General features: G+C 46.4%; 1 protein-coding gene across 4 annotated transcripts in view; it reads left to right on the forward strand.

Annotated features, from left to right (window-relative positions):
- Positions 1 to 26,384, forward strand: part of USP9X (ubiquitin specific peptidase 9 X-linked) — a 589,740-nt gene that overhangs the window by 142,560 nt on the left and 420,796 nt on the right. For all 4 annotated transcript variants that reach the window (XM_033949377.1, XM_033949378.1, XM_033949379.1 and 1 more), the window contains one exon: positions 18,478 to 18,616. In XM_033949377.1, coding sequence (XP_033805268.1) covers positions 18,478 to 18,616 — 139 coding nt within the window. The remainder of the gene's footprint in view (positions 1 to 18,477; positions 18,617 to 26,384) is intronic.

The following is a 26,384-nucleotide window of genomic DNA, read 5'->3' on the forward strand; positions in this document are numbered from 1 at the left end:
AGAATTGTCAAAAAAATCCAAAAACAGCATACAAAACTGTAATCATAGCTTTTGTTTGATTGTGAATTATAACACCCTTAATTCAACCCAATTATCTTCCCTTAACATAGTTTCAAACATTTTTTTCTAGTGCAATAGGTATGTCATTCTGGACAAGCAGGTTATATTCCCCGTGCTTGCGAGTTTTGCAGAAGGCATCCACTCTGGATTTTTTTCTCAATCCCTCCTATTTCAGAGGACTCTGCAGCCCCCTACAGTTTTTTACTTTTGCACTAGAGCCTGAAGGAGTATTTTTGATCTGCTCTGCATAATTCTTTATTTTTGGTTATTTTTTCATGTATTTTATTCCTTTGATGCTGGGAGCTCCCTTAGTCAAAGATCCAGCTCTTCCTTCATGGAGGAGAAGCAGACTGAGGTCTGCAGCTGACAGGTTAATCCGTTGTGGTATCTGATAGCATTGCTCACCTACTGCTCAGCAGGATCTCACAGTGGCCAGCTGTGTTTTGCCTATCCCTTTGCTTCCCCCCTCCCCAATTTTTGTGCATCTGTAGTTCTCGTAGGCTGGACACCGGACGGATACTGGTCAGACTGGCAACCTGAAGATTCATCATTGGAAGGATGTATGTTTGAGGTTGTGATTTCTCCTGCTTGATCCTGCTACTTTAGGAGCTGAGGCAGGCTGCTGCATATTGCCAGCACAGGTCAACAAGCTTGCTAGCCAAACCAGTTCTATTGGCATGGCACTATCTGCATGTACTGGGCTCCATGGTGGCCACAGCAGAGATATGGTGCCCTGGTCGAAAGCCCACATGTGTTCTCTACAAAACAGCATTGCTATTGTAGTGGTCTCCTTAGACGGACTCTTGAGGTCCATGCCCTGGACTTTGGAAACCCAGGCCAATATGGATTGGTAGCGCCTACCTCAGACACTAACCAAGTGTATACCCCTGTGCATAGCTTTCTGGGTAATTGTGATGACAGATGCCAGTCTCTTAGGCTGGAAGGGTCACTGCAACCATTGACTGATTCAGGGTCATTGATTGATCACCCAAAGAAAGTGATTGATTAACAGGCTAAAACTTTGAGCCATTCTGCTGGCCTTACAGAAGTTGCAGAAGACTCTGGAAGGTCAGGCAGTCCAAGTCTTCTCAGGCAGTGCTACTGTGGTGGAAGAGAATGACACAGTGGGTAATCTGCAGGAATGGGGGGAAAATTGGTTGCCGTGGGTACAGGGACAAGGCTATTCACCGTCACATGTAGCGGTGAATGGCCTTGTCCCTGCAGTAAAGGATCTGCCGCGAGTTGCCTCCCTTTCCACCCCTTCCTCGCCATGTGGGTCCAGCAACCCTCCATCGCGATCGCTGGTGCAGCAACAGCCCTCCTCATGAGTCTCGCAGACCCCTCCCTCGCACCCTCCCGATCATGGGCAGCAAAATATCTCCAAAACAACAAACCTACGACTCTCCTGGGTCAGCCACTTTGTGCCTACCAGCCTCTTAGAAGCTTCCTGCATAAAGGGCTGCTCCAATGGAAGGAGGGAATTGATGGCAAGTAGATTCCAGAGCAGCCCTGCATGCAGGAACCTTCTAAGAGGCTGGTAGGCCTGTCCCAGGAGGTGCGAAGGGGCCAACCCAGGAGTGTTGCAGGTTTGTTGTTTTGTGTGTTGGTTTTTTTTGATTTTGTGTTTTTGTTTGTTGTTTTTTTTTTTTTTTTTTGCCACCCTTGATTGAGAGGGAGGGAAGGTGGGAGGCTTTTGGACCCATGATAGGGAGGGAGGGAGGGGGGCCGCTGAACCACGAGGAAGGGCTGCTGCTGCACCCACAAAGAGGGAGGAGGTTACTTAGGCTGCTTAGCTAGCTAGAGCTGAAGGGAAATAGTTGCTGCATCTGGTCTGGGGATTGCGGGGAGAAGTAAAACAGGTGCTGGGCTCATGTGCTGGGTGTAGTGGAGCTGGAGGGAAGGGAGAGGTGCCAGACCCACATATGAAGGGAGGGGAGAGTGGTGTTGGACCCATGGGATAGGGGCTAGAGGGAAGGGAGAGAGGTGCATGACTTCTGGGAGGAAAAGAGAAGAAAAGGGAAAGAGAAAAGCTGAATCAAGGGGATGAAAGAAGAGTGAATGAAATATTGAACATAATGGAGGGAGGAAAGAAAGTGTGAGACGCATTGGTGTAAGGAAGTAAGAGAGGGGAAAAGCTGGACACAGGGAGATATACAAAAAGAGGGGGGATGGTGGGCATAGGACAGAAGGGAATGCTGCATGGGGTAGTATATGGACAGAGAAGATGGCTAGACATGGGGGAGAATAAGACCGCAGAAGTAGATGCTGGACAGGAGGCCCCTAGGGATATAGAGGCGTGATACTGTTCACAGGAGGAGGGGATCATAGAATGATGAGATGATGAAGGCAGAGAGATGGGCACAGGGGAAATACTAGAAAGGGATGTATAGGAGACATAGAAGTGAGATGCTGAACATGGGGAACAATACATACACAGAGATAGAAGATGGATGGTGAGCATGGAGAGAGAAGAAATATCAAATGGTCAGGAGACCCTTTGGAGGAAAGGCGGGAGAGGGGAGATATGATAGAGACATTTAAATACCTATGCAATATAAATGTGCATGAGTCGAGTCTTTCATTTGAAAGGAAACTCTGCAATGAGAGGGCATAGGATGAAGTTAAGAGATGATAGGCTTCGGAGTAATCTGAGGAAATACTTTTTTACGGAAACAGTGGTAGATGCATGGAAAAGTCTCCTGGAAGAGGTGGTGGAAACAGACTGTGTCTGAATTCAAGAGGGCCTGGGATAGGCACGTGGGATCTCTCGGAGAGAAAAAGAGATAATGGTTACTGCGGCTGGGCAGACTAGATGGGCCTTTATCTGACATCTTGTTTCTATGTTTCTAAGTGAGTTAAGAGAAGATAAAAGATAAGAGACGAGCGACTGAGACCAACATGATTTGAAGAATAAAATGACGAGACAACAAAAGATAGAAATAATAATTTTATTTTCTATTTTGTGATTAGAATATATCAGATTTGAAATATGTATCCTGCTAGAGCTGGTGTTAGACATAACTGGGGACTGCAAAGCCCAGTCAGTGCTTCTTTAGCTTCCAGCTGGCTTAGGGCTCTCTCTGACCAGGAGGCAGTTGCCCTAGTTGCACTCTTCTAACATTGTTCCTGTCACATGTGACTTAAGTATTCTGTTAGCATGATTTTTCTGTGTATCATTTTGTAATAATTTGGCTTATACAGTTTTCTCAATAGTGGAGGGGATATTTGTGAAGTGGAGGGGAGACGGGGGTTTTGTTGATTCTTGTTCTTTATTATTTGTGTTTTATAAAATGATAATTGTACAGAATATTATTTCTTTTTATACTTTAATAAAATATGCTCAATATAAAGTCATAACTATTTGAGGCTTGTGCGGATGGGATCAGAGGGTTTGCAGGGATGGGGCAGGGACCAAGCTCGCGGAGCGGGGACAAATTTTTTTCCCCTTGTCATTCTCTATGTGGTGGCCTGTGTTAATCACCAGGAAAGCACCAAGAGTGTCCAGCTGTGTCTGGAAGCCCACTTACTATTCAGATGGGCAGAACTTCATCTTCTGGTGCTCTCAGTGGTGCATGTAGTGAGAATGGACAATGTCCAAGCCAATTTCCTCAGCAGACAGACCTTGGATCCAGGTGAGTGGATGCTGTCAGTATCAGTCCTCCAATCCATTGTTTGCCCCTGGGGTCATCAGACATGCTTCCTCATGGCAACATCACAGAATAGGAAGGCAGACAAATTCTTCAGTTGAAGGTCCGAGCCTGGGACTAGACACTCTGGTCCAGCCATGGCCACAGAGCAAGCTGTTGTACGTGTTCTCTCCACAGGATTGCAAGCCATTGGGGCAAGGTCATTCTTGTGGCTCCAGACGGGCTGCATAGACCGTGATACGCATATCTGGTGCATCTTCAGACCTGTCCTGGTCTCAGGCTACAAGTGCAACCGTACTTTATTTCTCGGGGTCCAGTGTTCATAGACGATGCGAATCGCTTTGCTCTTATGGCACGGCTCTTGAGCACTACTCTTTATAATGGCTAAAGTGGAGAGCGGCCGCACGATACTTAGTCCTAGATTTCAAACGTACGGACTTTAATAAAATGGGAGAGTAAAGAAATAAAAAGAAAGAGCTGTTATGATGGGAGGACTTAAGAGAAGTGGAAAAACAGTGGTCTAAGCTGAAAGGAGCAATAAAAATGGCTACGTACCTTTATGTAAAGAAAGTAAATAAAAACGAACGAAAAAGGAAACCGATATGGTTCTCCAAATTAGTGGCGGAGAAAATAAAGGCAAGAGTTGGCATTCCTGAAATATAAACCCCCCCTCCCCCCCCCAAGAAGAGGAGTATAGAAAGGACTACCGGGTGAAACTGAAAGAAGCCAAGAGAGAGATAAATTTGCGAAGGTGCAGGCAGAAGAGCAAATGGCTAAAAATGTAAAAAAGGGAGACACAATTTTTTCCAGATATATTAGTGAAAGGAGGAAGATGAAAAATGGAATTGCTAAACTAAAAGATTCTGGGAACCAATATGTGGAGAGTGATGAGTAAAAACCAAACTTGCTAAACCAATACTTCTGTGTTCACGGAAGAAAATCCTGAAGAAGGACTGAGATTGTCTGGCAAAGTTACGCAAGAAAATGGAGTAGATTCTGCGCCGTTCACGGAGGAAAGTGTTTGAGCAACTTAAAAAACTGAAGGTGGACAAAGCGATGGGACCAGATGGAATCCATCCCAGGATGCTGAGGGAGCTCAGAGAGGTTCTGGTGGGTCCTATTAAAGACTTGTTCAACAAATCTCTGGAGACGAGAGTGGTTCCTGGGGATTGGAGAAGAGCAGATGTGGTTGCTATTCACAAAAGTGGTAACAGAGATGAAGCGGGAAACTACAGGCTGGTAAGCTTCACTTCGGTTGTTGGAAAAACAATGAAAGTGTTGCTGAAAGAAAGGATAGTGAACTTCCTAGAATCTAATGGGTTACAGTATATGAGGCAACATGGCTTTACTAAAGGTAAATCGTGCCAAACGATCCAGGTTGAATTTTTTTGATTGGGTGACCGGAGAACTGGATCGAGGACATATGCTAGATGTCATTTACTTAGATTTCAACAAAGCCTTTGACACGGTTCCTCATAGGAAGCTCTTGAACAAACTTGAAGGGCTGAAGTTAGGACGCAAAGTGGTGTACTGGATTAGAAACTGGTTGTTGGACAGATGCCAGAGGGTGGTGGTTAATGGAAGTCAGTCAGAGGAAGGAAAGATGAATAGTGGAGTCCCTCAGGGTTCGGTGCTGGGGCCGATCCTGTTCAATATATTTGTGAGTGACATTGCTGAAGGGATAGAAGATAAGGTTTGCCTTTCTACGGATGATACCAAGATTTGTAACAGAGTAGACACCGTGAAGGGAGTGGGAAAACATGAAAAAGGATCTACAAAAGTTAGAGGAATGGCAACTAATATTCAATGCAAAGAAATGCAGAGTAATGTATTTGGAGATTAATATTCGGAAGGAATCGTATATGCTGGGAGGGATAGGCTGATATGCATGGAGGGGAGAGGGAACTTGGGGTGATAGTGTCCGACAGGCGGTGGCTGCTGCCAGAAGGATGCTGGGCTGTATAAAGAGAGGCTGTTGATGCCCCTGTACAGGTCATTGGTGAGGCCCCATTTGGAGTATTGTGTTCTGTTTTGGAGATCGTATCTGGTGAAGGACATAAGTCTTGAATCAGTCCAGAGAAGGGCGACGAAAATGATAGGAGGTTTGAGCCAAAAGATGTATGAGAAGCGACTGGAAGCCCTGAATATGTATTCCCTAGAGCAGGGGTGTCAAAGTCCCTCTTCGAGGGCCACAAACCAGTCGGGTTTTCAGGATTTCCCCAATGAATATGCATGAGATCTATTTGCATGCACTGCTTTCATTGTATGCTAATAGATCTCATGCATATTCATTGGGGAAATCCTGAAAACCCGACTGGATTGCGGACCTCGAGGAGGGACTTTGACACCCCTGCCCTAGAGGAAAGGAGGGACAGGTGAGATATGATTCAGACTTTCAAATACTTGAAAGGTATTAACGTAGAACAAAATCTTTTCTAGAGAAAGGAAAATGGTAAAACCAAAGGGCATAATTTGAGGCTGAGGGGTGGGAGACTCAAGAGCAATGTAAGGAAATTCTTCTTTACGAAGAGGGTGGTGGATGCCTGGAATGTGCTCACGAGAGAGGTGGTGGATAGGAAAACGGTGACGGAGTTCAAAAAAGCTTGGGATGAACACAGAGGATCTTGAATCAGAAAATAATAGTAAATATTGAAGCACTAAGGCGAGTACTGGGAAGATTTGCACAGACTGTGTTTGTATATGGCCGTTTGGTTGAGGATGGGCTGGGGAGGGCTTCAATGGCTGGGAGGGTGTAGATGGGCTGGAGTGAATTTTGATGGAGACTTCAGTACTTGGAACCTAAGAACAGTACCGGGCAGAGCTTAGGATTCTTGCCCAGAAATAACTAAGAAGAAGTAGAAGCCCCCTCCCACCCAAATAAACAAATTTTTAGATTGAATCAGGTTGGGCAGACTGGATGGACCATTCAGGTCTTTATCTGCCGTCATCTACTGTGTTACTATGTGAGGCATTAGCACACATGGGGCACTCAGAGGTAGTTGTTACTACTTTGCTCAGGTCTAAAAAGCCAATTGTCTCTGCCTATTCTAAGGCTTGGGAAACTGTCCAGCGCTGGTGTGTCCAAGAAGAGGAGGAGCCCTTTCTGCTCTGGTCTCTGGTATTAGCCTTTCTCCAGGCTGGCCTTGACAAGGGACTTAACAGCGCCATTCTTTAGAGACTAAGTAGTAGGATTCTCTCTTGTTTTAGGGCTCAAGACCACAGATCTACGCTAGCGTCTCATCTGGACATAGGCAGATTTCTAAAGGGATCCTAATGTGGTTTTGTAGGATCTCAGCCAGGCTCCATATGAGCTGCTGAGGGAAGTGTCCTTGATGGACCTGACGCTCAAAATGGCTTTTCTGGTGATCATTACCTCAGTGAATCGGTCTTGGAGTTGAAGTCTCTTTCTTGCAGAGAGCCTTGCCTTAAATTTACCAAAGCTGGAGTCTCTGTTCACTGTTCCTTTCTACTGAAGATGGTTTCAGCGTTCCATATCAATCAGGAACTCACTTTAACAAAATTCCAGTCCACAGGTTTCAAGAGAAAGGACTGGATTCTGAAGAAGTTGAATGTTAAGAGGGTGCTTCTCTGATAGCTCAAGGTCATCAATGAGTTCAGGCTATCTGACCATCTTTTTGTGCTGACAAATCCAGCTAGGTGCAGTGCACTAGCTTCTGATGCCACAATTTCCATTTTGTCAGCATACATTGTAGGAAACGGTCCCTTGTTTCCATAAAGGTGCATTCGACCAGAAGTGTGGCTTTGTTGTGGGCTGAAGCTAGGGGCAGTCTCCCCGAGGAGATTTGCAGGGGGGCGAATTGGTCCACTCTACATACATTTGCTACGTTTTAAAGAATGAATGTGGCAGAAAGGGAGGACTCTTCCTTTGCGTCCTCAGTGTTAACGTGCTGGCACAGTTGTCCTGCCCTAGATTTCTGGGACTGCTTTTGTATGTCCTGCTTGTCCAGAATGACAAGCCTATTGTACTAGAAAAAGAGATTAGGTTCTTACCTTGCTAATATCTTTTCTAGTAGATAAGGGTGTTGTTCTGGACCCCTGCCCTATTATTTATTGCCTGTACCTGCCTACTGTCTCACTCAGAATTTTCTTATCCAAACTTGCAGGTTGAATGCCAGTCGGACTTTAAGCGTGTGAAGAGTAATTTATTGCTAGGATACTTTGGGGGGGGGGGGATTTGAGCTCCATTAGTGTTTCTGTTTGGCATGATTGTTTCACTATTTTGCTTGTTCAATGGTTAAAATGTTAAAATTTCAGAGCAGAACAGACTTTTTCTTTGGTGAGTTTCCCCTTACCCCTTCTTCACATCTGTTCTAAGAGAAGGCACTTGCCTGTTTGGAAGTAACTGGGGGGGGGGGGGGGGAGGGGGGAGCAGCAGAGCCCTCTGTGAAGTAGGAGGGATTCAGAAAAAAATCTGGAGTGGATTCCTTCTGCAAGGCTCATGAGCACTGGGATATAATCCGCTTGTCCAGAATGAGACACCTATCTACTAGAAAAGATATTAGCAAAGTAAGAACCTATTTTCTTTTAATGTCCCATGGACCATTGTTTATTATGAAATCCATGGTAGCTAGAATAGCATAGTATACCTTATTATCCCAGGACAAGCAGGCAGCATATTCTCATGTATGGGTGATGTCACCAACGGAGCCCCGGTACGGACCACTTTAAAAGTGCATTTCCACTTTAAAATCTTAGAAAGTTTGCGATAGCCCGAACCGCACATGTGCGAGTGCCTTCCCACCTGACATAGGGCTTGCGGTCCCTCAGTTTTTTAGTTTCCGCAGAGCTAAGAAGTGTTTTCAACGGCTGTTGATAAAATTTTCATTTCGCTGCCTTCCTGCTCTTGCAGCTTCAGACTTTTCAGTCAGTTTTCTATACTTTTATTTTTCTTCTTTCGTTTTATTAAAAAACAAACAAACAACAAACAAGACGAGATTATTTATTTATTTTTTGTTTTTCTTTTGCTGTTGTGGGCTTCGGTTCAGCAGGACTTTATGGCTAGCATTTGTTTTTCCTATGGCTGTCTTACCGTTCCTGGCCCTTCCGCTGATAATTCTCAATACGGGCAGTTGCTGTGCTCAGGCACTTGCAGTCACCGCCATCCACCGCTGCTTCTCGCAGTGTCGGGCCCTCGACCTTGCTGATTTTTGCTTCCTCTGCTTTTTTCTTCAGCTGTGCATTTCCACTCCACTTCAACAGCAGCTCCTGTTCCGCGCCGTCAGGAATCCAGTGTCCACTGCTTTTCTGACACTGAGCCATACTAATCAAGCCTACATCGATGCCGAGAGTGGATCTCCATATGCTATCTTCAGTGTCGCACCTCCAGTGGGTAAGTTGGCTTCCTAACTTTTCCCTGCTCCCTCTGGGCTTCAGGTCCTAGTAGCAGTGAGTCTAATCTTGCTGAACTCTAATAGCCCCACCTCTTGCTCCGCTTTGGTATCGATGAGTGTCTTGATACCGGCATTCTCATCTCCGGAGTGTAGAGTGGTGCCAAAGGTACCAGTTGAAAAAGGCCAATTGTACCTGTGCTTTTCTCTAATGTAGCACATAACACAATTGCTGCAAGAGGACTTACGGGAGGATTTTCGGCTGCTTATGCCGACTCCCATGTCGACATCGACTCGGTGCCGGTTCAGTCTGAGCCATTGCCTCCCATGGTACCTACCCAGGAGTTTTCAGTAGAGGCATCGATTCTGGTATCGGCACCTACATCAACGGTCTTCTGACACCGATCTTTTCTTCCATATCGGTATCGTCTAACAAAGCTCTCCGCAAGTCAAAGCATTTGGAGCTTTTGGTACCATCTGTTCAGATCTCTCGGGGGGTTTTGAACAGGAACTTTTGCTCTTTGATGTCGAAGTTCCTCAGGGAGTAATACTCGCCTTTCTTCTCAGGAAGCTCCTTTACCACATTTCTCCTGGAAATGTTGGGGCTTTATCCATTCCTTTAGTGGCGGATTCTATAACATCTAAACAAGTCTTAGATACTTTAGTTATCAGCTGCCCAGGGAGTTCATCCAACTTTGCAACTGCACTTACAGTACCGGTGTCTTCCTGCACTTTGAACTCACTTTGCAGGGTGGTTCCCTTTTCAGGTTTGATAAACCACCACTCCCTCATACATCTCTTCTCGGGAGTGAGTGTCTGTGCCTTTGTATCTCCTAGCGTAGAGGACAAGGCTCTGCATCAGTTTAACTCACATCTTTATCAGAATGCTATTTTGGCCAACTGGTCTGATATTTGCCTTTTCATTCTACCTGAAGCATTTGAAGCAACTAGCCACGTTCCAAAATATCTTCTGGAATGTAAACTCCTAGTTTTTTCAACTTTTTATATCAGACTTGCTTCACCTTCACAAGTGCATTGTTAGAGCAGCATATGCTGCCTTAACCTTTATTTCTCATGCGGCAGCAATGTCAGTTGCTATGAGGCACCTTGCCTGGCTTAGAGGATCTCAGCTGGGCATTACCCACAAGGACATGCTAGTAAATGCACCTTGTTTAGGGGACAAATTATTGCCCTTTCATGGTCAAGGCTACTCAGATGTTCTCTGCCATGAGCCCAGATAGGACACTCTGGGCATGTCCAACATGGAACCTCCTCCTTCTTGTCCTTTGACTCTGTTCCAGTCTCAATCCAGGAGACAAAGCCACAACAGCAACCACGTCAGCAACAACACAATCCATAGGCTGTTCCGTACACATTAATATAGCCTTTTTTGACGTGTTTCTTCAGAGCATAATCAATCTCCCCTTTTTTCCAGTTTATGCCTCAACCCATTGAAGGCTATCTTCAGTTTTTCATAGATCGTTGAGAGCTTCAGACCATCTCCCAAGTGAGCCTTCAGACCATCTCCCAAGTGAGTCTGTTTTGGACCTTTCACAATCCTCCCTTCTTCTTCAGGAGGCTCAATCTCTTTGCCTGCTTAATCCCATCGAGGAAGTTCCCTTCTTTCAGCGGGGTCAGGCATTTCCTCCCGTTACTTCTGGGTACCCAAGTCAAGGAGAAATTTAGGATGCTCTTTCTCACCCTGCTTTCTCCTCTCTCTATTGAAACGACTGGCTCTGCTATCTAGATTCCACGGAAGCCTACACGCATATCCCAATCCATCTGGCTTCCAAGGAGTACCTTTCAGTTAAATTGGTGTCATTACCAGTACGAGGTACTTCCTTCCGGCCTGGCATCTTCTGCCAGAGTCTTCATGAAATGCCTGAGTTTAGTGGCCGCATTTCCCTGATCTCAGGGCCTTCAAGTCTTTCCTTACTCAGACGACTGGTTGATGTAGGCTGTTTCATTTCTGGACATGATCCAAGTCACATCTCAGACCATTTCTTTTCTTCAGTCACTGGGATTCTAAGTCAGCTTCCCCGAATCGCATCTCTCTCCGACTCAACGTCTGCTATTCATTGGGATAATCCTAGACACCACTCTCATGAGAGCGTTTCTTCCTCCAGATTGCCTTCAGCTCTCATCCGTCTGTCAACAATTGCTTCCTCTTCAATCCATCTCTACCAGACACATGATGGTTCTTCTAGGCCACATGGCCTCAACTGTCCATGTAACACCATTGGCAAGGCTGCATTTTCACCCTTCTCAAGTGGTCTCAAGCGATGGCTTGTCTCTCACAACATTTATATGTGACATCATCTCTTCTGTAGTCGCTTTAATGCTGGATAACTCTTCCAACCTACTCTGCCCTCAAGTCCTCCTTCTTCGCACAGATAACCGAACAAGGAGGCACAGGCTCTCTCCTGTTATGTCAGGAGGCCCTCAAAAAAACATCTGGATTTGGGCGACAGCTCACAATCTATTCTTGAAAGCTGTCTACATTGAAGGGGAGAAAAATTCCCTGATGGACAACCTCAACAGATTTCTTCAGCTTCATGAATGGACTCTCAACTCTGCAATTCTCCAGTCCATCTTTGTTCAAAGGGGCACTCAAGTTGACTTGTTTGCCGTTCCTCACAATCACCGGTTGCCCCAGTTTTGCTCTCCTCTCCGTCCGGAAGCAGATGCCTTTCTCCTGGATTGGACGGGTCTGTCTGTATAAGCATTCCCTCCAGTTCTTCTCACGTTGAGAACTCTGTTCAAGCTCTAGAGAGAATCAGCCACCATGACTCTCTTTGCTCTGTGGTGGTCTGGGCAACATTGGTCCTCCTTTCTACTTCAATTCATAGAAACATAGAAAATGATGGCAGAAAAGGGCCATAGCCCATCAAGTCTGCCCACTCCAACAACCCTCCCCTAATCTACACTCTATCACTCGTCCCCAAGCTGCCCTCCTCTATGCTACCCTCGTAGGGATCCGACGTGGGCATCCCATTTATTCTTAAAATCTTGTATGCTGCTGGCCATGATCACCTGCTCCAGGAGCTCGTTCCAATGGTCCACCACTCTTTCAGTGAAGAAGTACTTCCTGGTATCCCCATGAAATTTCCCCCCCCCTGATTTTCAACGGATGTCCCCTTGTGGACGAGGGTCCTTTTAGAAGGAAAATGTTGTCTTCCACCTCTATTCGACCAGTGATGTACTTAAACGTCTCTATCATATCTCCCCTCTCCCTACATTCCTCGAGAGAGTATAGCCGCAACTTGTGCAGCCTGTCTTCATACGAGAGATCCTTGAGCCCCAGGATCATCCTGGTGGCCATTCGCTGAACCGACTCAACTCTCAGCACATCCTTACGGTAGTGCGGTCTCCAGAATTGCACACAGTACTCCAGATGAGGTCTCACCATGCTTCTGTACAGCGGCATAATGACCTCTGGCTTCCGGCTAACAAAGCCTCTACGGATACATCCCAGCATTTGTCTAGCCTTAGATGAAGCCTTCTCCACTTGATTGGCTGATTTCATGTCTCCACTAATGATTACCCCCAAATCCCGCTCTGCTGTAGTCCTGGACAAGGTTTCACCATTCAGTGTGTATGTCTTACACGGATTATTGTTACCAAGGTGCATGACCTTGCATTTTTTCACATTAAAGCCCAGCTGCCAGGTTGTGGACCAATGTTCCAGTAAAAGCAGGTCCTGCCTCAAGCTGTCGGACAAATCATTTTTACTTGCGGTGTCACTCAGTGTTACATAATTTGGCATCGTCGGCGAATAATGCTATTTTACCTTGAAGCCCCTGAGTCATGTCTCCTATAAATATGTTGAAAAGGATCGGGCCCAAGACTGATCCCTGCGGCACTCCACTGGTCACCCTCGACGTTTCAGAGAGGGTACCGTTAACCAACACCCTCTGAAGTCTCCCGCTTAGCCAGTCGCTGACCCATGCAGTTAGTGTATCACCCAATCCCATTGATTTCATCTTGCTCAGTAATCTACGGTGGGGGACGCTGTCAAAAGCTTTGCTGAAGTCCAAGTACACGATGTCTAGGGACTCTCCCAGGTCCAGCCTCCTAGTTACCCAGTCAAAGAAGCTGATAAGATTGGATTGGCATGACTTACCCTTGGTGAAACCGTGTTGGTGGGGGTTGCATAGGTTCTCCTTATCAAGGATCGTGTCTAGTTTGTGTTTGACTAGTGTTTCCATGAGCTTACTCACAATCGAAGTGAGACTCACCGGTCTGTAATTTGCAGCTTCTGCCTTGCAACCCTTTTTGTGCAGAGGAACGACGTTAGCTGTTTTCCAGTCCAATGGGACTTTTCCCGTACTGAGAGAGAGATTGAAGAGTACGGCTAACGGTTCCGCCAGAATGTCACACAGCTCTCTGAGCACCCTTGGGTGCAGATTGTCTGGTCCCATGGCTTTGTTCACCTTGAGTTTCGATAGTTCGTCGTAGACGTCGCTGGGTGTAAACTCGTGGTTCTGAAATGGGTCTCTCGAGTTATGCTTCACCTTTAACTTTGGACCTGACCCTGGCGCCTCGCAGGTGAAGACTGAGCAGAAGTACTTATTTAGTAGTTCGGCTTTATCTGTGTTCGATTCTGCATAATTTCCGTCAGGTTTTCTGAGGCGTACTATTCCATCTGTGTTTCTTTTTCTATCACTAATATACCTGAAGAAAGATTTGTCCCCCTTTTTAATGTTATTCGCTAAGTTTTCTTCTACTCGGAGCTTGGCTTCTTTGACTGCCAGTTTGACCGCTCATGACTTAGTCATATATTTTATTTTAGCCTCTTTACCCTTCGTGCATTTGTAGTGAATGAATGCTCGTTTCTTGTCTTTAACGAGGTCAGATGTCTCTGAGGTGAACCATTGAGGTCCGTTTTTTATTCGCCGTTTACTCACGGATTTTATGTAACGGTCTGTTGCTGCGTGTAGGGTTGATTTCAAGGTTGACCACATAGCCTCTACATCGTTGGTCACTGCTTTGTGACGCAGTGCTTGATGGACAAAATCCCCCATGCCTTTAAAGTCAGTACCTCGAAAGCTGAGAACTTTTGTTGTCATGTTAGATCTATTGAACCCTTTCTTGAGGTCGAACCATATCATGTTGTGGTCGTTGGAGGCTAGCTTGTCACCCACTGATACCTCCGAGACACTTCCTCCATTGGTGAGTACCAGATCCAGTATCGCCTGGGCCCTGGTAGGTTCCAACACCAATTGTTTGAGTTGTGCTCCCCTTATGGAGGACAATAGCCTTTTACTTCCGCTGGTAGATGCTGAAAGTGTGTTCCAGTCTGCATCGGGCATATTGAAGTCCCCTAGTAGTACCGTATCCCCCCGTAAAGTGATATTCTCAATGTCCTTGATTAGTTCTGTGTCTTTGTCTTCCAACTGTCTTGGAGGTCTGTATATTACACCAAGGTATAGGGATTTTTCGTTGCCTCTGGCTAGGTTAACCCAGAGGGATTCCCCGGTGTACCTGACATCTGTGATTCTCGTAAGTTTGATGCCTTCTCTGGTGTATAGTGCTACCCCTCCCCTTACCTATCCCTCTCTGTCTTGACGAAGCAAGTTGTAACCCGGTATAGCCATATCCCACCCATGAGAGTCCGTGAACCAAGTCTTAGAAATTGCTACCACATCTAGGTCAGCAGACATTATTTCAGTCTCTAATTCCAGAATTTTGTTGCCTAGACTGTGCGCATTAACATACATAGCCTTCCATACCCTGTGTTTGCTAGGCTCCCGAGGGGAGTTTCCCAACTGAACTAATGTGGTACCTAAAGAATTGTTTGCAAGGTGACTACATACCTTGGGTGTGGAATTGGAGTAGTGTCTCCCCTCCTCTGGATAGTTACTTACTATACTGGTACCCTCCCCCAACTTACCTAGTTTAAAGCCCTGCTTAGTAGTCGAGCCAATCGGTGTCCAAAGACATTCTTACCTCTGCTGGTTAGATGGAGTCCGTCTGATCCCTGAAGTCCCTGAAGTGACTCTCCGTGGTTTAGGAATCTGAAGTTCATCTCCCTGCACCAGCTGCGTAGCCACTCGTTGGTCCTCTGGATACGCTCATCCCTGGCTCTCCCCTTGCCTCTGACTGGGAGGATCGAGGAGAAGACCACCTGAGCTCCGGCACGCTTCAGCTTCTCACCCAGGGCTCCAAAGTTCCTAGGTATGTTCTCTGAGGTGTTCTTGGCAGTGTCGTTTGTTCCGATGTGGATGAGAAGCATAGGGAAGTGGTCCTGGGGCTTGAGGAGTCTATCTAGACAGGCGGTGACATCACGGATTCTGGCTCCAGGTAGGCAGCAAACTTCCCTTGCCTGCATGTCCGGTCTGCAGATTGGTCCCTCGGTGCCCCTCAGCATGGAATCCCCAATGACCACTACCCTTCGCCTCAGTGGAGGGAGTCGATCAGCTGTCCCTGGGGCTGGAGCCGTGGGTTGGACCTCATTCTCCTCCTCGTCGGCAGTCTCTTCCTGTAGGATTTGGAATCTGTTCTTCAGGGTGAGATGAGGAGTTGTTGTAAAGCTGCCCTGTTGGTGAAAAAGAGAAGAAGGTGAGGAATTTGAGAAAATGGGGAGGGGTCGCCTGCGTTTACCTGTGGAGGAGGTGACCAGCTGCCAGGAATTGGTGTCCACAGCCATTTCCTGTACCCCAAATGTTGGTTTTGCAGCTGAAGGTTCAGGCATTTCTAGGGTAGATATGTCCTGTGTCTGCTCGGTGATGAGGGATAGCTCCTGGATGACTCCGTCTATGAAGGTCTCGTCCTCACGGATGCTCCTCAAGCGTTTTACCTCCTCCCTTAGGTTCTTTAATTCCTGGAAAATGTCTCCGTCCGGCATGTCCTCTCCATCTGTCTGCGTGGAGACTGAAGTGTACTGCTGGGGGATGGCCTCGGTCTGCACAGAGGCTTCTGTCCACCGTCTTGGGTCCTCGTCCTGCAGCGCGCTGGTCGTAACCACCTCCTGAGTCCTCTTCTCGGTGGCTGGAATGCTGAGTTTGATAGTTGTCTTGGTGTTTCTCGTCCTCCCCGCCATGTTCAAGTTGTGCCGCGTGGGGGCTGCCTGTCTGTAAAAGATTAGACAATAGAGAAGATTAGATTAGTAACTCTGTCCTAACAGAAAACTCTGTCCTAACAGAGAAGTTTGACGCTTCTGCAATTAGGCTCTTCTTAAGGCTCTTCGCAAAGGCGCTCTCGCTAAGGCGAGCGCCTTTGCCGCTCGCCTTCGCCGCGCGCCGAACGGCTGCGCGCCGTTGGCTCGTCTCCCTTTATGGAGGAGCCCGGTCGCTGGCTGCTGATCTAATGGGGTGGGCGGAGCTACTCACGCCGCAGCCCCGAGGTCTCCGATGCTGTGCGGCGCTTCCCTCTCTCCCAGCGCCTCACACAGCTTGCCTCTGTCTCTGCACTCCCTCTCCCTGGCCTCTTGTAGAAGCGGTGGTGGTGGTTAAAGCGGTGGCAGCGCCCGTTGGCTCGTCTCCCTTTATGGAGGAGCCCGGTCGCTGGCTGCTGATCTAATGGGGTGGGCGGAGCTACTCACGCCGCAGCCCCGAGGTCTCCGATGCTGTGCGGCGCTTCCCTCTCTCCCAGCGCCTCACACAGCTTGCCTCTGTCTGCTCTCCCTCTCCCTGGCCTCTTGTAGAAGCGGTGGTGGTGGTTAAAGCAGTGGCAGCGCCCGTTGGCTCGTCTCCCTTTATGGAGGAGCCCGGTCGCTGGCTGCTGACCTAATGGGGTGGGCGGAGCTACTCACGCCGCAGCCCCGAGGTCTCCAGGGAGCCCATATCTCTTCCAGTTTTTCCTACTCTGCTTACTCAGAATCAGGAATCACTTCTACATCCAACCTGTAATCACTACACCTGACCACTTGGTTTCTCTCAGGCTGAATCCATCTCACTTGTCTCTTTCTCAGCCTATTCGTCAAATTCTTGATGCATCCAGGAAACCAGCCACTCAGCTATGTTATCAACAGAAGTGAACTAGGTTCTCTTCCTGGTTTCTTCATCATCATGATCCAACTTCATTATCAGTAGATTTGGTGTTGGATTATCTGCTTCATCTGTCTGATTTTGGCCTCAAATCTACATCTGTCTGAGTCCGTCTCAGCGCTATTACAGTTTTTCACATGCCAGTTGAGGGAAAACCTCTTACTGTTCATCCTTTGGTCTCCAGATTCATGGCAGGACTTTTCAATGTGAAACCACTTCTCAAACCTCCACTTGTCATCTGGGACCTTAATGTGGTCCTTTACAGTTTGATGAAGTCTCCATTTGAACCAATGGCCACAGCTCATCTTAAGTTTCTTCCCTGGAAAGTGTCTTCCTTATTGCTCTCACCTCTGCCAGGAGGGTCAGTGAGTTACAAGCATTAGTAGCAGATCTATCCTTCACTGGTTTTCATCATGGCACGATGGTTCTACTTACATGTCCAAAGTTTCTTCCACAAGTTGTCACTTTATTCCATCTTAATCAGTCCATTGTTCTACCACTGCTTTTCCCTAAGCCTCATTCTCATGCTGGAGTAATTGCTTTACGTACTTTGGACTGTAAACGAGCTTTGGCCTATTACACTGTCCGGACAAAGCCACATCGAACATCTCCCAACTGTTTCATCTCTTTTCATCCTAATAAGTTGGGGCATCCTGTTTCTTACAGAACGATTTCCCACTGGCTGGGCTGCCTGCATCTCGTTCTGCTATGCTCAGACTGGACTGACACTGAAGAGTCGTGTCACAGCCCCCAAATTAGAGCTATGGCAGCTTCTGTGGCTTTCCTCAGATCTTCTCCTATTGAGGAATTCTGTACAGCTGCCATCTGGTTCTCAGTTCATGCCTTCACTTCTTACTGTTGTCTGGAGTCTTTTTCCAGATGAGATGGGCACTTCGGCTAATCTGTATTATAAAAATTTCTTTTTTTAAGGCCAACTCTCCTACCATCCCATTTCTATTAGCTTGGAGGTCACCCATACGTGAGAATATGCTGCCTGCTTCTCCTGGGATAAAGCACAGTTACTTACCGTAACAGGTGTTATCCAGGGACAGCAGGCAGATATTCTCACAACCCACCCACCTCCCCGAGTTGGCTTCTTAGCTGGCTTATCTTAACTGAGGGACCATGCGCCCTACGTCAGGCAGGAAGGCACTCGCTCATGCGCGGTTCGGGCTATCGCGAACTTTCTAAGATCTTAAAGTGGCGATGCACTTTTAAAGTGGTTACTTACCGGGGCTCCTTCGGTGATGTCACCCATATGTGAGAATATCTGTCTGCTGTCCCTGGATAACACCTGTTACAGTAAGTAACTGTGCTTTTTCCCCCTATCCAGGAGTTTGGTTCAGCCTCAGATAGTAGTAATTTTGTTAAAGAAATTGTTTAGTGTTCATGCTTTAGTATTCTATTAATCTTTTTTTAAACTTTTTAATACAGGTTGTTGCAAATTTCTTCTTTCAATGGTAAAATGAATGCACTTAATGAAGTTAATAAAGTGATATCTAGTGTCTCTTATTACACACATCGGCATGGTAATCCTGAAGAGGAAGAATGGCTCACGGCAGAACGAATGGCAGTAAGTGTTTATTTACTTTTAGGTGGTAGATAACAATGATTTTGCTGTTTAACATTTTACAAGTATGTGACATTTTCCATGAGTCTGATGTTACCTTGTGTTATGACCTCTGTGGGCAGCCGATGAGTAATATTTGTTTTTAATACTAATGTCTAAGACTTGCTGATATACTTCTTTATTTTGAAATATTGTATTGGTAAGCGTAGTACATACAGGACAAACTGTCACAGTGATCAGAAACACAAGCAAAAAACACCTCAAAATCTAGCAAACATCTGTAAAGCCAGAAAATGTACTTTAGCACTATTTTATGTTTAAGCAACTCTTCCTTTCCTCATCCAAATCCTCTCCCTTCTCCACCCCTCCCAATCCCAAACGTAGCAGATTTGAACATGGGCAAATATGGACCATTATTAAAGAACTGACAAATATCAAACAAATATGTCCATGAAGCTTTAGCTCTTGAAGCCCCTAGGACAAGCACGCTCAGTCCAATGACAGATAATCATGTTTAACAAACGAAAAACACCCCACCTTCATCCATCCCTACCCATACCCCCATTACTTATTCCTTTATTTTAGAATTGGATACTCTTGGCAAGATTATTTTCCATCCATCTACGCTCCTCAACAGAATTATGGACTATTAATTTTATATGCCAATTTACTTCGTCTTCACTAAAACCATTGTTAGAATTTGAGGAAGTTCTCCCCCCCCCACAAGATTTAAAACAAATTTCAACAATCTAAGAACTTGTTCAGTGTTCTCCCTAGAGCCTTTTAGTGGGGCGCTCCACCCGGCTAATTTAGATGACCGCCCAGCTATCATCTCAGTCCCAAATCCTGCTACTGCTGCTGCTGCTCAAACATTAAAAAAAAAAAAACCCTCAACCCCCCCCCCCACCCTCTCACCGGTTTGGGAATTCCCCGGGCTGACTCGGCACAGCCTGAAGAGTCGTCAGAAGTTCAACGTTTGACTCCTGCCTCAGCCTGACTTTTTAATATTGCAGAGCGGTGCACAGACGGTGTACTGTGGCTTCAATCCCACAGCTGACTTCTTACATCTGGGCGCTTTCAGCGCGCAGGCCCCACACCAGTGTGCTCATCGGCGGGGCTACCGCACGCATTGGAGACCCCAGCGGACAGATAGGCTTACGTGAACCACTTAAGCAACTGGTGCAGAACATGTGCGGGCTGCGTGTGCGCGCCAACGGGGAGCTTTTGTGTGGGGGAAAGGCACTTGCAGTCTGAATATCCTGAACAACTCCTCCTTATATGAGGAGCGTAGAGCCGTGTAGTTTCTGGCCTCAGTGGGTCGCCATTTTCGCATGGGCATGCTGCTAAGCCGGCATAGTGTGCAGAACCCCGAGGGAACGAGCCTATGGCGGGAGATAGTGAAGTGAGGAGGGAAGCTTACAACTTGCTGCTTTTACTTGCTTTGGACCTTCCTCGCTGTTGGTTTCCGTGAAGGCAGGACCCGGCTGCGAGAAAGGCCCGAAGCTAGCAAGAGCAGCTAGTTGTAAGCTTCCCTCCTCACTACCCTATCTCCCGCCTTAGCCTGTAGCAGATTGTGAAGATCAGTGTGTTGCAAACTTTTCAAGCAGCGACACACTAATCTCAGGGATGTGGCTAGATGGTACCTAGAAATGCGCAGATGTCGATGCAAAAATCACATCGACTTTCACATATGTGTTGATGTCCTCCAGCCACAGCCCTGAGCCTCCTATTACCACTGGTGGAGAGTGCTGTAAAAGGAGATGTGAGAAGAGATGCAGGCACTGATTACAGGATGTGCTGCATATCGCGGTACTCCAGGAATCTGCCGGGACACATTAGTGTGTTATACACTGGCCTAGATCCACATCCTGACGTTAAGATCAGCTTCTTTGACTGGGTAACGGGGAAGCTGGATATTGGGGAGTCCCTGGACATCGTGTACCTGGACTTTAGCAAAGCATTCGATAGCGTACCACACCGCAGGTTACTGAGCAAGATGAGTTCTATAGGATTAGGTAACACATTGACGAAATGGGTTGGGAGCTGGCTTGGAGGTAGGCTCCAAAGGGTGGTGGTGAACGGCACCCCCTCCGAAATGACGGAGGTGATTAGTGGAGTACCACAGGGCTCAGTCTTGGGCCCAGTCTTATTCAACATCTTTATAAGAGACTTGGCAGAAGGGCTTCGAGGTAAAATAACATTATTCGCCGATGACGCCAAACTGAGTAATGTAGTGGGCAAATGCACAACAGACGAAGATTCAGTGCCCGACAACATGATGCACGACCTACTCCTACTGGAGCGATGGTCTAGGACATGGCAACTCAACTTCAATGCCAAAAAATGCAAAGTTATGCACCTGGGCAGCCAGAATCCATGCAAGTCTTATACCCTTAATGGCGAGATCCTAGCAAAAACGGTAGCAGAACGAGACTTGGGGGTAATCGTCAGTGAGGACATGAAGTCTGCCAATCAAGTGGAGCAGGCTTCGTCCAAGGCAAGACAAATCATGGGCTGCATATGAAGGGGTTTCGTCAGTCGTAAGGCGGAAGTCATTATGCCATTGTATAGATCCATGGTGAGGCCCCACCTGGAATACTGTGTGCAATTCTGGAGGCCGCATTATCGCAAGGATGTGCTGAGACTGGAGTCGGTGCAAAGAATGGCCACCCGGATGGTCTCGGGACTCAAGGATCTACCATACGAAAAATGGCTTGACAAATTACAGCTATACTCGCTCGAGGAGCGCAGAGAGAGGGGGGACATGATCGAGACGTTCAAGTATCTTACGGGCCGCATCGAGGCGGAGGAAGATATCTTCTTTTTCAAGGGTCCCACGACAACAAGAGGGCATCCGTTGAAAATCAGGGGTGGGAAACTACGAGGTGACACCAGGAAATTCTTTTTCACTGAAAGAGTGGTTGATCGCTGGAATAGTCTTCCACTACAGGTGATTGAGGCCAGCAGCGTGCCTGATTTTAAGGCCAAATGGGATCGGCACATGGGATCTCTTCACAGGGCAAAGGTAGGGGAGGGACATTAAGGTGGGCAGACTAGATGGGCCGTGGGCCCTTATCTGCCGTCTATTTCTATGTTTCTATGTAAGAACATAACATAAGAATTGCCATACTGGGACAGATTGAAGGTCCAAGTCCAGTATCCTGTTGTCAATAGTGACCAATCTCATAAAGAGTTCGTTCCCCCCAGCTATCTCCTATAACTCTCTTCTCCTGAAAGACTCCGACCCTATCCCTGCTGACAGATCATGGACCAAATTTGAACTTGTATCCAAGACCCAGATCTCTAAACTTTGCCTGAAACTTAAATCCTGCAAGTGCATCCTTGATCCCTTCCCATCCTATCTTTACGAAAACATCCCTGCGCAGGCCATCTCTTCTCTTACTAACCTTATAAATAAAGTTTTACTATCGGGCCTGTTCTCCACAGAAATGGGACACATTGCCTTATCCCCTCTTCTGAAAAAAGCCGATCTCGACCCTTCCTTACCATCGAACTACCGCCCCATAGCAAACATCCCTCTTTTAACAAAACTTTTAGAGACCATAGTCGCTACTCAGCTCTCCTCTTACCTAGAGAGATTCGCCATTCTCCAACACTACCAATACGGATTTAGGCCCAATTTCAGTACCGAGTCCCTCCTAGTTTCCTTAATTTCTAAGGTGCAACAACTACATGCCTGAAACAAATTTGCCGTTCTCCTACAGTTCGATCTCTCTGCGGCTTTCGACGTCGTGCACCATGACATACTAATCTACCAACTTTCTGAGATAGGAATAGACTCCTTTGTCCTAAAGTGGTTCTCAAACTTCCTTCGCGCTCGTTCCTACATTGTCAACACAAACGGCTCCAAATCTGCTTCGTGGACACCATCCTGTGGTGTCGCACAGGGCTCTCCCCTATCCCCTATTCTCTTCAACATGTATATGATCTCTCTCAAGCTCCTCAAACTATCCCCCCTTGAAACAATTTACACATATGCAGACGATATCCTTATCCTCCTCGAAACAGATCAAAACCTTACAAACCTCCAAGAGAACATCACTTCATGCATATCGAGACTTCACGCCTAGTCACTCTCTGTACAGATGAAACTAAATGAATCTAAAACAAAATTACTCTGGCTCGGCCCTAAATTAGCACACCTGCCCACCCTTTTAACTCTACCCACAGGCCCCGCTCTGCATCTTTAGTTCTCAAGCAAGGTCCTCAGCATCACTATCGACTCCTCCCTTTCCCTCAACGATCACCTGAATTCCTTGGCAAAATCTTGCTTTTTCAGCCTCCACATGCTGAGGAAAGTCAGATCCTATTTCAACCAAAAACATTTCACCGTCCTTGTACAATCCATCATCCTATCCAAACTCGATTATTGTAATGCCATCTATTTATGCCTAACAAAAAAAAGTCTTCGCAGACTCCAGCTCATCCAGAATACTGCGGCCAAGCTGATTTTTGCTAAACGCAAATCTGACCATGTCTCCCCACTACTTGCCAACCTTCACTGGCTCCCAGTACTTCCCAGAATTCATTTCAAATGCTCCTGCCTGGCTTTCAAGATCATTCACGACATCCTTCCGCCCCTAATCCCTCTATCCTTCCTCGCCCTGATGCCTGCTACCACCAGATCAGCCCACAGACACAAACTATCCTTCCCCTTTCTACACGGCATCCTCCACGCAGGCAAACTGGGAAGATCCCTCCTCTCCAAAATCACGGGCCTTTGGAACGATCTCACTGTCCCGCTGCGGAATCTGGGCTCCCTCCAACCATTCCGAAAACAGCTGAAAACCTGGCTTTTCTCTAGCATATAACTTCTCTTCCCCTGTTTACATCCCTCTTTTTTACATGCTTTGTATATCCTTCCCCTCTCTCTTCCTATTTTTTATCTTTATGCTTTGTAAACCGTGTCGAGCTCCACTTCCGTGGAGATGATGCGGTATATAAACCTAAGGCTTAGTTTAGTTTAGGTCATAAGAAAAACAGGTTGATTGTTGTTGGTTTGTTTGTTACATGGGGTACAATATCCTATTCTTTCTACTTTATAAAGGTTAGGAGTCCTCTTGGACAAAAGTCTTACTTTGTGAGCACAAGTGGATAATGTAAAAAAAAAAGATCACATTACTCCTTATTTTCTTAAATTACACTGACTTCCGATAGAGGTCAGGGTGGTTTTCAAATTTGACTACTTTTTTTTATAAGGCGTTTTATGGTCTACTGCCATGTTATCTGATGGATCAATTTGCTTTCAGTATATTGAGGTGCCCTTCACATTTTTCAGATTTTTTTTTTTAAATGTTTCCTACTATAAGTTTCTGCTCTAAAATTGAAGTATGTGGAAAAGATAGCTTTTCATGTTGCTAGTTGGGAGAGAAAACTAGGCCCCCTATAATACGAGCATCTGTATCTGAATTAATTCTTCCAATAAACTTATTAGATTATTCTAAGTTACATTTCTGGTTTCCTTTGTCAAATGCTAGGGTGGCATAATATATAAAAGATGATTTTCTGAATCTGGGAACAATTTCCTAACATTAGCTTAATAAAATAATACCGACCTTTGTTTGAAATATAGTCAAAAACGAAAAGTTCACACATTTGATAAATTGCTCAGTGCAATTTTACCATAACATTGTGTCACCAACAAGCATTACCTCTGGGCCTATGTCCTCTGTCATCAGTTCTGGACTATCTTTTACATCTCTCCAACTCTGGTCTAAAGACAACTTCAGTAAGGATATATCTCAGTGCTATCAGTGCTTTTCACATTCCTCTGAACAATAAATCTCTGGTTACATACTCATTGGTTTCCAAGCTCATGAAAGGTCTGCTTCATTCCAAACTTCCATTCAAACCTCCTCCAGTTGCTTGGGACCTCAATGTTGTACTCTCCACTTTGACAAAGCCTCCATTTGAGCCACTTGTGACTTCATCTCTCAAGCACCTCACTTATAATGTAGTTTTTTAAATCTGCATCACTTCTGCACACCGAGATAGTGAACTTCAAGCACTTGTTTTAGATTTGCCTATACAACAATCTATCATGGTAATTGTCCTGTGCACTCATCCCAAATTCATACTAAAAGTAATATCGGAATTTCATCTCAACCAGTCTGTAGTTCTACCAGTCTTCTTCTCAAGACCACATTCCCATCCTGGTGAAGCTACACTCCACACATTGGACTGTTTTGGCTTACTACCTGAATTGGACCAAGCCTCATACATCTTCCACTCAACTATTCCTGTTCTTTGATGCTAACAGGCTGGGAACTCCTGTAACCAAAAGAAAATATCTACTTCTTTATCGTCCCTCCAGACTGTCACAGAAACTGATGGGTAATAGCTCACCACGACCAGCAGGTGGAGACTGACGCACAAACTTCTGGCTGTTGTACAGGTGGGCTGTGCAGTCCCAAGTAGTGCTGCCCGATTTAGGAAAACAAATTTCGATTTAATTCATCCTATTGAATTGATTTTTCAATTCGATTTTCCTGCCCAAGTGTTGTTTTTTTTTTTTTTTTTCTTTTTCAAACATCCTGGTGAGTTTATTTTATAGACTCTTCACCCCCCTTTTCCCTCTCCTACCCACACTGACACTGTGGTGTAAACAAAAAAGACTTTTCCTCTCTCTGTTAAATCCTAGCTCACGTTTGTGGTATAACACTAGCTCTGGCAAGATACACATTTCAAATCTGACATATTGTAATCACAAAACAGAAAATAAAACTATTTTTTCTACCTTTAGTTGTCTGGTCATTATTCAAATCTTGTTGGTCCCAGGCTCTGGTTGTCTTCAGATAACTCGCTTGCCAGGGTCTCCTTTCTTTTTTCTCCGTGCTAACCATACATCTCTGTCCTCCCCTTCTGTTTCCCTTCCCTCCCCCGAAGATCTGGCATCTTCCCTGTTTTCATCTCCATTCATGCAGCTGCAGCAATGGACCCCACCATCCCCAGATCCACCATCTCTCCTTTTTTGAACTACCCTTTTCATCAAGAATCTCTCCCTCCTTCCCCAGTGTAACATTTATCTTGCCCTCCTTTCTGCCTCCCCATCCATCTCGCCCTCTCCATGAGTCCAGTACTTTCTGCCTCCTGCACATTTTCTCCCTGTCCTTGCCTCTTCTCTCGAGTAGCAACCTTCCTTCCCACCCCCAACCCAACATGCTCTTTCCCCATGCACCATCTTACCCTCTCCTGCTCCCCCTGTCCAGCAGTAACCTTTACCCTTTCCCTGCTCCCCCTGTCCAGCAATACCCCTTGCCCCTTCCTTTCCCTGCTCCCCCTGTCCATTAGTATCCCTTCCCCCTTTCTTCCCCTCCTCCCCATCCAGTAGTACCCCTTCCCTTCCCCCCTGTCCAGCAGTTCCCCTTCTCCCTTCACTCCCTCCATGTTCTTCTAGATCAAGGCCCCCCTCCCCCAAAGGCCTCCCCCCCCCTGAAGGCCTGCATGTTCTCTCCCACCTCTTCTTTGCAGGTCCTCCAGCTTCCTCCCGGGCCTCACGCTCTTACTGCAGCCTGCAGAGAGGATCGCTGTTGCTCTATGCAATCCTTGCAGGCTGTCACCATCCTCAGAAGCATGTTCCCTCTTACACGATCCTGCGCATGAGTTGAGTCTTTTTAATTTGAAAGGAAGCTCTGGAATGAGAGAGCATAGGATGAAGTTTAGGTGATAAGCTCTGGAGTAATCTAAGGAAATACTTTTTACAGAAAGGGTGGTAGATGCGTGGAATAGTCTCCCTAAAGAGGTGGTGGAG

The sequence above is a fragment of the Geotrypetes seraphini genome, chromosome 6, assembly GCF_902459505.1.
Source record: "Geotrypetes seraphini chromosome 6, aGeoSer1.1, whole genome shotgun sequence".
NCBI lineage: Eukaryota > Metazoa > Chordata > Amphibia > Gymnophiona > Dermophiidae > Geotrypetes > Geotrypetes seraphini.